At 43.0% G+C, this 14,565-nt stretch overlaps 1 protein-coding gene across 2 annotated transcripts in view; it reads right to left on the minus strand.

Moving 5' to 3' along the window:
• Positions 1 to 10,250, minus strand: part of dse (dermatan sulfate epimerase) — a 20,464-nt gene extending 10,214 nt beyond the window's left edge. Inside the window, exons 1-3 of one of the 2 annotated variants that reach the window (XM_079255202.1) lie at positions 10,136 to 10,250; positions 6,864 to 7,314; positions 3,607 to 3,860 (exon numbers count right to left, since the gene is read on the minus strand). In XM_079255202.1, coding sequence (XP_079111328.1) covers positions 3,607 to 3,860; positions 6,864 to 7,276 — 667 coding nt within the window. In that variant the 5' untranslated portion in view covers positions 7,277 to 7,314; positions 10,136 to 10,250. Of the gene's footprint in view, positions 1 to 3,606; positions 3,861 to 6,863; positions 7,315 to 10,017 lie in introns of both variants that reach the window. The other variant, XM_079255201.1, reaches the window with a different exon arrangement.
• Between the last annotated feature and the right edge of the window lie 4,315 nt (positions 10,251 to 14,565).

Genomic DNA, 14,565 nt, shown 5'->3' on the forward strand with positions numbered 1-14,565 from the left:
AAACAACGGAGATGAAGTGAACTGTGGACGAGTTGATGAGAAGCAGGAACAATGCTGCACAATGCTCTCAGGCTGACTGGTGAGACTAAACGCTCCTTTTTTTTCACAGCATTCCAAGCTGTTTAATAATAAATGTAGACGCTGGTGTCATTAACTGATCACCTTCCATCACTCTGCAATATCAGTGATCAATAAGCAGGCGCTGCCTTATGAACTGCAGCAGACAAACTTTCAGCTGATATTCAGTCACTGATTCACTCCAAGACATGACTGAAGATTCTGTCCCGTCATGCTATTCGTCATGTGCATATTCCCCCTTCATATCAGATATTATCATTATTGATTGACTGATTGATCAGTTCCTACCGCCTCTCTGGTTGTCTTTAGTTTGGACAACTAACCTACATGAAGGTCCGTTTAGGTTTAATCTAAAACAGTGAAGCTTTCTTCATCTAAACACGCTGTGTATTCACACACACTGCTCTAAGAGACAACTTAGAGAACATGTATGATGTTTCAACATGAAAAGCTCACATGTAAAGTCTGGACACGTTGCGTCGTCATGCTCCACATTAATCAGATCATTTCCAGTCTGGAGAACATGTAACACAGCGGAGATGGGATTTACCTCAGCAGGTTAACGTCTACTTGGCTCAGTCTGCAGAGAAGACTCCCACCAGCAGCTCATACGTGTAGCTGACACACCGCAGATGTTTATCCTCACTCTTTCACAAAAGCAAGGCAGAAATACTGTATTATAAGGAATGGAAATTTAAATGTGGATCATGTGGACAACTCTGCAACTTCATTTTTTCATTCACTGAATCTTAAACGGAAACTTTGAGCTTAAATTTCAAAAGTTGTGTGTTAAAAGAATCCCAGCGTTTGCTGTTGGCCTCGTCCTGGATTTGTTTAAATCCGGCTAGACAGACAGGAACGACTTCGTTTCAGCTGGTAACTATAGACCCACTCAAATAAAAATAATACACAAGAAAGAGAGAAGGAAGACGTTAAAAACTTCCTTCAACACCGTTCTCTCGCCTGAAATCCTCTGAATCTGCCTTCAGACCAGAAAAGAGGGAAATCCTCATCTGTGGCATCTTTGCAGCTTTTACTTCGGACTGAAACTGCAGCAGGAAAAATACTCACAATCTGAAAATGGGCTACGTTGAAACCTTCAGCCTGTTGCCATGGTAACTCTGAGTTTTTAATGTTTGAACTAAAGAAATCATACTATGTTTTTACATACAATAATTTAATTATATTTCCTAATTATGCTTCACTTTTTTCATGTCTGATTTATCTTTCCATATTTTACAAACATTTATAAAAAACAAACAAACAAACAAACAACCTATAAGGTAAATATTTAATAAAAATGTCCATCCATCCTTTTTCTGAACCACCGAGGGAAGGAAGTGGAGTCTATCCCAGCAATCCTCAGGAGAGAGGCAGGTATGTCCTGGACGGATCACCAGTCCACGCAGAGCCAAAACAACCAATGACAGTCAGGGACAAGTTAGAGTAACCAGTTAACCCAACATCATGTCTTTGGACGGTGGGAAGAACCCGTAGAGAACCCAGGAGAACATGCAAACTCCACGCTGTGAAGCCACAGTGCTAACCACCACGCCACCATGCAGCCTCCATCAGATGTTTCTGTATTGTTTTATTTTTCTGCTTTTGTCTGGAACAGACGCAGACGTCCTGAAGGAAATGAAATTTCCAGCAGCAGCGAAGGACACATTTACACAGGAGAAACCGCAGCCATCAAATAAAAAGACTGGAAGAAGGATAAACACACACATTCTGCATATAAAAACTTATAGAAGCTATAAATAGCTGATAATGCACCACTGAAACAACTGTAAAGTGTTGCACACGGTACGGCACCATCAGAAATGCTGTGTTTTCCTGCGAGCCTTCTCCTCCGCCTTCCTTTTGCTTCCTGCCGACAGCGTGATCACACAGCTTAATGGCCTGCAGGAACAAAGGAGTCTCTGAGTCTGCTGGTCCAGCCTGGGAAGCAGCAGCTGCTTGCTGAACAGGCTCCTTCGTGTGCCAGCAACGGTGTGCAGACGCTGACTGGCATGGTCCACGATGGCCAGCGGCTTACCCAGCTCCTGTCACTCAGGATTCCAGCTTCTGTCTGGCTGCTGAGCCAACACGCCGGATCAGTTGGTCCAGACGTGAACAGCCAGCAGACCACTCAACATGATGCTGGTGGAGATGGGCTGATCAAAAGTCCTCTGATGCTTTCTGTAGATGCGAAAGGAAATGCTCTGGCTCTTCCTGTAGAGGTGGTCTGTGTTCCAGGACCAGTCAAGGTCGCCATCCAGCTTACTTTACCACCTCCACCTACTTTCCATCATTCCTAACAGGACTTGGAGGGACCTAGACTTCCTAAAGTCCAGTTCTCTTGTCTTAGAGGTGTTGAACTGCAGGGGATTGCCAGGGGATCCTCATCAGCATGTCCCAAAGCACCGGAAGCTGCATCGTCCTCCCTGTGGCGTCGCACTTAAGCTTGTTCCGTCCTCCACCAGAAGCCAGAACTTTTCTTGTTCTCGAGGCTCCGAGAAGAAAATGACGTCATTTTGTTCTCGCGGACGCGTTTGAAGACAGTTCTTGACACATCGGGCTGGCAGAACTTTTTTCTTGCGGGGCTGCGAGAAGTATCGTGTGATTGGTCGGACATGTGAGGTGGGCGTGGTTAACACGGAGAAAGCAGGAAGTGGAGTTGCTGCTTCCTGTTTTTACTGTTGCAGGTAAAACGGATTGTTTTCATAAAACAGCTGATCGAGGTGGTGAGAAAGTAGGAACATTTTTACATGTGGCAATAAAACACTCGGACCCAGACGCGTGCACGACCCGCCCCGCCGCGTGCACGACCCGCCCCGCCGCGTGCACGACCCGCCCTGCCCCGAACGAAGTTGCTCGTTAAATATGAAACTAGAAACTCAGACAGCAGAAACCTCCACCAAACACAATGTTAAAGAATCCTTTTAAGACATTCCTGGACCCAAACGGTGATCCGGATCACCACCAGAACCAGAACACCACTGCAGACCTGCTTCTCCTGGAGGATGGGTGGATCTGATGAAGAAGAAGTTTTTTCTTCTTCTTGCAGCCCAGAGAACAAGAACTCAGTTCTTGCTTCTCGTGGAGGATGGAACAAGCTTTATTCTTGATGCAGGAGATATAAAAGACGCCATCCACACTTAGATTTGCACTATATGCACACTGCAGCATGCTGTATCTGAGGCTTAAGCACCTGAGGAAGAGTTTCTGTTGTTTTCATTACGTGATATGTGAGTGCCACCAGTTCCAGGTCGTTTCTTGGAGCTGGAGCGATGCAGGAGGTCTTCCAGACCGTTGTCAGTCAATGGAAGCAATTAGAAGCAGATCTGGAAGCAGAAACTCAGACTTTCTGATCAGACTCACTTAGTTGAGCCTGATTTCTGGAACGAGTCCCTGAAGTGAGTTTCTAAAGGAGTTGAACAGCAACAACTACGTTATTCTACCTAAAACGGAGCTAAACACTCCGTCATGATGCTGGAAGAGTCAGAAACCCAAGTTTCTGACAAATCCAAGTTCAGTAAAACTCACCTTGGGTCATGTAGACCAGGCTTCCTGTGAGAAGAGCCACACAGTTGGTGGGCTGATGGTTGTGCAGGTACTGGAACCCCCACCCTCGGACGTAGGACTTCTCGTACATCAGGCGCGACGTGTTCCCGATCACCTGCAGGAAGCGCTCCTGTTGGTCTTTACTCAGGTACTCGTACAGGAAGTCGTAGGCAGTGGCAAACCCGACCAGAGAGTGCGCTAAAGGAACTTCATCCCAGGGGGCGTCTTTGACCAACCTGTAACACCGGAACAGGGACAAGCTGAAGAAACGGCATGACATGCGGAAAACAAGCTGCAGCATTAAGATAAACCTGAGAAATGAGGCGTTCTGCAACCAGTCTGCTCAGATTCATGAGGGAGGAATGGAGGTGAGACGTGGGAATGAAAGCAGTCGCTGCGTAGAAACAGAACAGAAATGACTGGGATCAACACAGATCATCTCATCTTCTACAAGAAAGGAGGAAAAGCGAAAGCTGTCCACGTCTGCGTCCTACAGGACTGATTACGCTAAAACTTTCTGGGCTTTGAGAGAAGAAAATATCCCAGCGACAACTGTTTATAAGCTCAGCAGCAGAAATTATCTGCTTTTCTACATTCATTCATTTCAATCCACAAATTTCAATATTCAACTGGGGGTTTGAACGGTGGTCTTTCTGTGTGGCGTGAACACGTTCTCCCCGTGTATGTGCAGGTTTGTTTTGTTTTGTTTGTGGACAGCATGGACGGCGTGTCCTGCAGACTAAAGAGGACTCCGGCTGCTGAATTTAGACTTGGGCAGGGATTTGTGTTTTCTTTACATCAGTTTCTGTATTTGGATTTTGTATGAAAAGCAGTGCAAACATAAAGTCTGACTGACTGAGAGGAACCCAGCAGCATCTGGCTGCAGCTGGATGGAGGGAACATAAACTGTAACTCTGCCAGTCTGAATGCAACTGCTGAGTCACAACTGACCTTTGCTGAATCATGCCGAGGCCTATAAAACCCTGCTGCTGCACGTTTGGTCAGATTGTTTAAAAAGAAAGGGCAGCTCCCCGCTGGAACATGGCGGCTGTACATAATAGATCGGGAATACCGCAGCTGACGGATCCTGGAGCTGCTCTGCAGAAACCATGAGAGGTTCAGTGACCAGAAGAAAAGTGCGGCCAAGGAGAAAACTCCCTCTGCTGCTTTTCTCGTACTGCCACGATGTTGTGAAAAATACCTCATAAATTGCTGTAATGCTGCTCAGAAACGAGCTGCTGGAAAATCCCTGTCCGGTTCGGAGGGAGATTAAACTGCACCTCCACATGCAGGAGGAGGGAAAACCGAGGGGCTGATGCCTGATTCAGTTCAGTCTCTCTCGGATAAAACCCGACCAGGAACTCCAGCTGCACCGAGTCTCATCTTATCTCCAGCTGGAGAAATATTTACAGCTCCAGGAACCAGAAACATTTCCTGAAAAGAAAATCCCAGAAGTTGAATTTAAACCCAAAGTTGATGGATGAACATTTTTTGGAGGATTAAAGGTGCATATTTTTCCTTTTTTTTGACAAAGCTGATCAGAAAATATGAAATACTGTTGCCTACAAGTGAAAATGTTTGTTTAAAAATTGGTTTGAGTCTTATTTAAAAGTCAGGGACTACTTTGTGTCGACACTAAGTAGATCTGAGCAAACTGAAATAACATGTGGAGTTCCCCAAGGCTCTATTTGGGGTCCCTGCTGTTCCACATCTGTATGCTTCCACTGGCACAGGTCATCCAGAATAACAATATCAGTTACCATAGTTACGCAGACGACACACAGATTTATATCACAATGTCACCACAGAGCTTCATGTTATACACCCAAAAACCACCAACCATGCTAGAAAGCTGGTTCTAGAGATGGACTCAGATACTCCAAAAACCAGCAACAGGACCAGAAATCTGGTTGTAGATGGACTTGGATACCCAAAATCACCAACCAGGCCTGAAATCTGGTTGTGGAGATGGACTCAAATACCCAAAAACCAGCAACCAGGCCACAGATCTAGTTGTGGAGATGGACTCAGATACGCCAAAAACCACCAACCACGCTAAAAATCTGGGTTTAGTGATGGACACAAACACATTAAAGGACTAACAAAGTCTGTTTTCTGTCACCTTAGGAAATCATGGAGGGGAAAAGATCTGATATCATAGCAGAACCTGGAAAAACTAGTCCAGGCTACCATCTGTAGTCGGCCTGAGAACTGTAACAGGTTCTTTCCACCTGCATCTCATTCAGGACTCTGCTGCTCCAGTCCTCACTGAGACCAAGCAAGTGGACCATATCAGTCCAGTTCTGAGGTCTTTACATTGGCTCCCTGTCCGTCAGGACAGACTGTAAAGTTCTGTTGCTGGTCTATGAAGCTCTGAATGGTTCAGGACCAAAATACATTAAAGACCTCTTGACCCAGTATGAAGCCAGCTGACCCCTCAGGTCATCTTGATCCGGTCTTTCATCAGTTCCCAGAACCAGAAGCAGATATAGAGAAGCTGCATTCAGTTTCTATGCTTCACATGTCTGGAAGAAACTCTCACAAAACCTGGGATCAGCTGGATCATCCAGTCCAAGACCCTCCTGGTCTCAGCTGAACTTCAATAGTTTTTATTTAAAAGTCCAAATCTGCACCCGTTTCTTTTAAATCTGAAATTTGTCATGTTTTTGTCTAATATTTCTTTTTTTCTTTTTTTTTTTCTTTTTTTGTCTCGGATTTCAAAATGATTTTAGAGAGAATAATAAATAAAATAAATAAAAATAATAATAAAAATAAAAAACCTCTCACTGCAGGAAGAATCTGATGAAAAAACTGCTGAAAGGATTTCCATGCGTTTCCATGGAAACATCAGCTGACAGGAACCAAAGTCTGGACAATGGATTTGTCCATCATCCTTCTGATCAATCATTTAATTTATTTTCTGCTTCTGTTGTCTTGCCGACTGAAAACCAGTCCAACCTGTAAAAACTGAAGCTTGGACTGGGAATGTGGCGTTTTCAGGGCGTGGAGTGGATCTGAGTGGAAAACCACTGCAGCACCTGGAACCTGAACTGTTCAGCTCACATCTGAGCATTTCATTTCCTTCCCCTGGGGGGCGGGAGGGGGCATGTTCGACTAACAGCTGCTAAACGTATTTCCTGGACTTACGGGAGCACAACGCATCAGCCCACAGACGGGCCAGAACAGTGCGGAGGCGAGACACAAATCACAGACAGAATAATAAAAGACAGAAAATCTACCAACTAGGCTGAGCTGCCATCCTCTCCATGTAGTCCTTGGCCAGGTCCAGGGCCCCGGCCCTGTGGGGGTACAGCAGGCAGAACATGGACAGCACCCCCAGGTTGTTCCCGTACACCTCGTTCCAGCGGGCGCTGAACTCAGCCGGGCTCCAGGGGGGCAGGTACTCCTCCGGGTGCTCCAGCATGGTCTCCCCGGCCTCCCGGATCCTCCGGGCCATCTCCCGATGAGACCCTGCCGAGGCGTACTGCAGCTCCTCCACGTCTCCACGGCTGAAGTACAGCATGGGGTGGCTCTCATAGTTGCCCCCCATGAAGGGGATCCTCCCACTGGGGTCCACCTCCACGGCAGCAAGCAGGGACCACAGAAGACTTATGAGGAAGACAGTGGGGGCCCCCCGGGTGTGCGTTGTCATCGTCTCATCAGAAATGGGACATTGTTGAAGGAGCTCAGCTGAGAGAGGGAGAAGAGAGCCCGTCAATGATGCGATGCTGTGTAAACCAATCAGAATGCTTTACTTTGTCACATGAATCTGATGAAGCTTGAAACTTGTTCTGGTGGACTTTTCCCAAACAGCTTTACTATTTTGCTTCAAAAAAGTAAGAAAAAACATTTCTAAAAACATGAATTTCTGCCTGGAATATATTGGAAATATTACAAGGACAGTAAAGTTTGACGTGGTTTAACACAAGTTCTTTACTTGTTAAATACTGAAAACTAGTTAAAATGCAACCGTTGTCCTTATGAACAGTGATGGAATTAACACGCCGCAGGAGATTCTTTAGCTTATTTAATGTTGAAAACCAGTGAATTTAGTTCTGATTTTTAATATTTAATGATGATAAACGTGACATTAGTTCAGAAGCCTCATGTTCTGTATTTACTCAGGATTTCCACATTTTCCTGCATTAACAGAATTTCAGACATTTTTTCTGTTTGTGGAAAGAAAAACCTGTTTCATGCTTCATTTGCACTGAGCAGCAACATGTCAGGAAAGATCCAGAAAACTGACAAAAACGTTCATTAAAATGATCAAACACCAGACTCTGACTCTGCCTTGTGCTTCAGTGAAAGGCTGGGATCTTTGTTTTCATATGTTGTTTGTATAAAGTTAGAAAAAAGCAGCTTAAACTTGTCCAGGCTTTATTTTAACGGCTTGCTTCACACCGCTGCCGCCAGGAAACACTCACACAGAAATACTTCCTTTTACAGACTTTTACATTTTAATTTATTTGTATTGAAACTTAAATAAATGTAAAAAAAAATTGCTTTTTCAAAAAATGACACCTTTACAGTACCTGCAAGCAAAAGATTAAAAAATTGCTTTTGTTTAGATTAAATTCAGTCTCTTGAGAAATAAACAGTATTTTGTCCAACTGGCATCATAATGCAAACATTAAAGGGTTAAAAATCTGAAAGCCAAACTCTGCACAGTCTTTTCTTCCAAAAGCTGACATTCCTGGAATAATTAGATCCAGCTGCCGGCTGATGATGCAGCCTTTCCATCCTGATACAGAGGAGTTAGGAGGAGATTCCTGCTTTTTCCTGACTGCTACAACCAAACCAGAAAACCACCAGGACCTTTAACGCCTCTGCATGCAGACCAGTACGGCCTGGAGGTTCCCAACAGCAGAGTGAACTGCAGCGCTTGTGGTTTTCAGGACGTCTGGACGAAGAAGCACATGCGTAAAAGTGGCTCTCTTGAAGTTAATGTGACCTTTGACCCCAGAGGGGGGGGGGGGGGGGGGGGGGGGCGTTACATTCCTCTGTGCTGAACATAAGGAAGACTCAGAGCCAGGAGCAAACCAAGACCAGGACCAAGACTGAAACCAGGACAGAACTACTCCAGAACCAAAACATCCCGGTTTTCAGTTTTTATCAACACACACAGTCAGCCGAGCTTTTATGAAAAACAATAAAATATGTTTTTACAGCAACTGGAACAGCAGTCTCTGTTGGCCAGAACGTGGGAGTCCCTGAAGGCAGCACGTGTTGGGAAAATAGTCCCTTTTATTTTGTATGTTCACATGTTCAGTTTTCCTCTTCATGAGCCGGTGATGAGGTCACGACTTTACCACCAGAGTACTTAAAAGTAATTACATGTTATTTCACAGATTTGTTCACAAATAATGTTTTACTTCTGATCGAGTTTGACTTTTTAAATTATTTCATTTTTGTTCTGTGGAGGACAAAGGGACAGAAAGCTTCCAGACACCAGGCTGCATGGAGTCTGAGCAGGTCCACGAACCCGGACCGAGGATCAGAGGAGTCCTGGATGCAGGAACCAACAGAAAGGTGCAGTTTGTGGTGATGATGATGATGATGAACTAAAATCCACCAAAGCATTTAATTTGCAACACGCTGCTCTGATGATATGAACCACACACACATGAACGTTGCATTAAATGTTCTGCCTCCTCGTCATCCTTTTTCCATCTTCAGACCAATACAACACCAAACACTCCACTGTTGTTTATGCTACACATATTTCTGCTCAAACATGATGGATTTGGAATCAGTCTCATCTGAAAGTTGGGAATATGCAACGTTTTGTGTCCGTAAATGGGTTTGAAATGGTTTTCTGTCTCTGATGTTTTTATTTCCACTAAAGTTGTTTATTATTAGAGTAAATACTTCCTTCTGTTTTATTTTGCACCAGAATATCAGATTATTTCAGATTGTAGAAGGATAAATAATGTCAACCACTTCCTTTGTTATTTTCTACAGAAAAACTGATTTATTCCGCTATTTTTGTCCAAGTTGCGCAATTACAAAGAAAAAGTAATTCCTCTTTACTGATAAGGAAATGTAGATTTAGATGTTTACATAAACATAAATAAATATTTGTCAGGTCTTGGTGTTCCCATGAAGGTCGTCCCTCCCTCCGCTCCTCAAACCTTTAAGATGTTGCCTTCACTGACCAAACCTTTAAGATGTTGCCTTCACTGACCAAACCTTTAAGATGTTGCCTTCACTGACCAAAACTTTAAGATGTTGCCTTCACTGACCAAACCTTTAAGATGTTGCCTTCACTGACCAAACCTTTAAAATGTTGCCTTCACTGACCAAAATTTTAACTCCCTCCGAGTTTTCATCGTTAAAAAAAAAAAAATCGCACTTATTGCGCCAGAAGTTCCAATAAAACTGCTTTCCCACCTGTACACACAGAAACACCAATAATCCATGGTGTTAATGATCCACATCTCTGCATGGAAGCAGCCTGGTTCCTGTCTAGCAGGAAAAACCTCCGCGGAACAAAAAGCCGCTTCACTACCTGTCAGAAGCGCTGGTCCCGGTCCTTCCAGGCCGCATCTCCCTCCGTTACAGCCAAAAATCAATAATCTGTCGGGATTTTCTTTAATATTGAGAAACGGAAGAGAGTCAGCGAGAGAAAGAGAGCGACCCAGCACAATGAGGAGGGGCTGCAGGGGAGAGGAGCTTAAAGGGAGCTCTCCTCCCACTCCAGACTGGAGAGGGTTGGTTCTGCTGCACCTCAGCCTGAGCAGGACATGGCACCTTTTACATCATCATCATCATCAACATGTTGTTCATGATAAAACATTACTTCTTGTTTCTGAAAGAAAAACAATAAAAACGTTTTCAGGCTTTTCTGGAAGATTTCTTCTGAAATCCAGATCCACCATGTTCACCAGTCCAGGAACATGGCCGTCATTCCTGGTCCTGATGGGGGATTTCCTTCCTGGTTTTAGTCGTAATGGAGGGTTTTCTTCTCGGTTCTAGTTCTGATGGAGGTTTTTGTCATGAAGTGGTTTAAATAAACACAGTTATGAACCGGACTGATGTGGTTCATAATGGATTCAACTGGTCTACAATGAGCTGGACTACATCTGTAAAAGCAACTTTGTCTTGAATTGTTGCTGTTTAAATTAAGTTAAATGGTAAAAAGAACAATGAGTGTTTCAGTATTTAGGATAACAATCATCTCGAACCATGAAGCTTTTTTTTCTACAGCCTTCTAATGGGGGCATCTGGATTTGCTTGGGAGGTCCAGGATCCAAACTGGGCCGTGGACGTTATCCACTGCGATTGTTTTCAAGGTGGAAGTTTTTGCCCTGAAAATAATGAAACCTGCCTATATCAGGGTGGGACAGTAAAACTTTTTAGTGTTTTCGTGAGGAATTGGGCCCACATTGCAGGTTGAACTAGTACATGCTAGCAGTTAGCTGCTAACTTGAGATCCCACCAAGCAGATGCTAACTGCTGACAGCCATCCACCTGCACAAGGAAACCTTGTGAGGACCTGCAAGCAGAGGGTTTTGGGCCTGATTCACAGCTAATTCACCTACTCGGCTTGTCCAGCTTGACTGCAGCCCTTATCCATGTGCTAGCTGTTAGCCGCCACGCATCTTAACCAACCATGACCTGGATGAAGGAAGGGTTGCACTCTGGATTAAAAAATGTGACAGTGATTAGAATATATTGCTACTGCTGTAAATGTTTCTACCTTTTATTTCGAAGCACGAGCAGCATTTAAACATGCCTGCATAAAGATGTTTTCACCCGCTGCTAAGGGAGCTAGCGCTATTTTGTGTTGATGTGTTTCTTCATTGCACAGCAAAAAGCTTCCACTTGTTGGTTACAACAGTTTATAAACATAGTTTCACACAAACAACCATATTTTTTATCTCCAGGTGTCATTTTTACTAACGCTTAGAAGATTTTGAGTGTAAAAACAGCAACATGAAAAAAGTCAGTCAGTTATCAGTTTTAAAATGTGAGCATTTATTAAAGTCTGTAAATAAAGATGGTTTTCTTAACGAAAAAAACTAAAAGTAAATAATTCTATGAATTTCATTTGATATATTTAATTTATTCTGATACAGTTGTATATAATAATTTGAAAATTTTGAGTTTCTCATAATTATATAATAAATAAGACGAAAATTTAGTGTTAAGCTGTTAGACTGCCGCAGTGTGACCAGGGCCGGATTAAAAGTGCACAAGCCCTGGGCCCAGAATGTCCCACGGACCCCTCTTCCCCACTGCGACATTGTGAAAATTGTGAATGATACAGTGTGAAACGACATTTCTAACATCTCTCAGCCAGTGGTACCAATAGTAATGCGACACTGTGGTGTAACTACAGCAGCTGGCTTTTATGTCCTAACTGCTGGTGTATGGCCCATATGGGCCCCACTAGTCTCCAAATGGGCCCCAAGTGGGCCCCTGGGCCTGTGCCCATAATGCCCATTGGATAATTCAGCCTTGAGTGTGACTTTAAGATTGTTAAAGTTGTTTAATAGTACAAAACTGAAACACATTAAAAACATGGAATAAGTCTACAGATACTCAGCCTTTGGCAGGGTGTTCCAACTGAAAACCATCGCACTAGCAGGACTTACCAGACCACTTCGAAGTTACTCTGGGGCAGTAAAAGGGACAAAACTAAGACCACCCTGAAATCTCAGATGCCAGTTTCTTACAGTTCTGCCAGGAATTGGTGATGTTTCAATCATAACTTTTAACCAAATGGCAACCTCTGGCAGTTAAAAGTGAAGCCATATTTTGCAGTTCCCCCTTCATCCACTTTGGGCTCCAAAACAGAGCGAATCCCCACAGACTCCCATGGTAAAAAGACCATCTTCACAGCAGAAATAAACATGTTTACAGCCTGGTTAAAAAAAAAAAAAAAGGTTCAGCATGATTAGAGGTGTGTCCTTTTGACTGACAGGTACCCGATATTCCGCTTCAAGAACCCAGTTAGCACAACCGCGGTTTATAGCTCGCTAGCTGCGTGACTTAGCTTTAGTCCACTTACCTCCGCTGGTTAGCTCCGGGTTAGCTATTAGCTAAAGGCAGGTTGTAGTTTGATAACTGTCAATCATCCACCACGCTCACAGCCCCCCCTCTCAGCTCCTCCTCTTTGCCTATTTTTGTATTTTCTGGGAGAGACGACACAAGTGACCTTGCCAAAATGGCAACGATGGGAACCACCCAATGAGCTTCAATTCAGAAACCTACGGGTGACTTCACAGCGGCTTCTTCCATCCTTAATATAAAGTCTCTGCTTTTAACACAAATTTAACGAATGCTCACAAACGCTGCACATCCTTCAGATTCCATTAATTCAATGTAACTTTGATGCTACTTTAACGAAGCTCAGCCGGCCCCATTCCCTGATAAACATCATCATATTTACTTCCCTTAATTCTTTACTGAGATGTCTCTGCTTAGTTTAGAGGTAATTATCTTTAACCAACGACCATCTGATAGCTAACAACTGTGAATTATGGATACGATCTTTTAAAATATAGATATCAATACCAAGGTTATCAGTATCATATCAGTATCAGTTTGATACCAAGGTGATGAGATAAAAGGCTTCTGGGTTAAAAAAAAGAAAACAGGTTAGCAGGTTTAGGTTTGTTTCGTTGATTTGCGTCGACATGAATGTTATTTTCTTAGCTTGTTGATGTTATCTCATCTTGTTTACAAACAAAAAAGCTTTAAATTAAATTTCTGTTATGAAATTCATTTTAATAAGAATCATTGAAATGACATGAAAATCACAAAGACAAATAAAATAGACAACAAATAAAAAATTAGACACAACAAATAAAAATAAACTACAAAGTAAAAAACTCATCAACCGACATAGCAGGCGCAACATAAGAAATTGATTGTACTTTGATTGGATATTTGTCATTATTGTTTTTAATTTTTCTGTTGTACTTTATCTAATTTGTCGTATTTTTCCATTTGTGCTTGTGGTGTATGCTTTACTATCCCAACCCAAATGCACACTACATTGCTGTTAAATAGCCGTAGCTGGTAGCCATTCAGAAGGTTTACTCTGAAGTCCTCTTGGAGAAAAACCTTCCATGTCTCTGAAGTTTATGGTGACGTCGGGAAATGCGTGATTTATCCTCTGCATCAGCTGCAGTCTCTAATTTGTGTATTTGCTGTTAATGTTGACTAGCCAGCAGACGCCTCACTGAGTTCTATCATTTGAACTACATCGCCGTGTTTCTGTTCTTTAAATGTAAGTTTAGTAGCTTTAACGTTTCACTGTTGTCACACATGAATCTTTTAGCATCAGTTCATGATTTTATGTTGGAGGAATGCGGTCTGGTTTCAGAAACATCATTACACATGCATACTTTTGGATGAATTACACCTCCGAAATACCAGTAATATGACAACAGCGAGTCAGATTGTGTCTGTTTTTTTTCTTAACATGTATCTCAGTTCCAGTCAAACATATTACCAGTGATGCACACAAAAGTCTGACAAACAAAACTGTAAATGAGACGACGTCATGTAAGAAAATCATAGAACATTTTATTTGATTGCACACACCTCAACACTTGAACACAGAATTCAGAATCTCTCCTCTGTTTGACCACAAATGAATCCAACATAAGGCAAATGTGCAAGTTAAATTTTCCCAGTCAGATGAGAGAAGATGAGTACAATCACCACAGCTGTATGGATGAAACATGTGCACACACTGCACCAGTAATAAACCATTTTGGACGACCGACCTCGCTTACATGCTGCTAGCTGAACGCTGCCTCTCCTAAAACATTGTCTCTTTGCTGGTTCACAGGAACGCTTCACCAAATCTCGTTCTACACGCGCCGTTCCTTGAGGTAACACATCTAAAGCCCAACTTAGCACAAAAACTGAACAACAAAAGAATAAATCAGAGAAGAAAACAATGAAACATGCGCCATGTGGTTT

The sequence above is a fragment of the Telmatherina bonti genome, assembly GCF_933228915.1.
Source record: "Telmatherina bonti genome assembly, chromosome: 16".
Taxonomy (NCBI): domain Eukaryota; kingdom Metazoa; phylum Chordata; class Actinopteri; order Atheriniformes; family Telmatherinidae; genus Telmatherina; species Telmatherina bonti.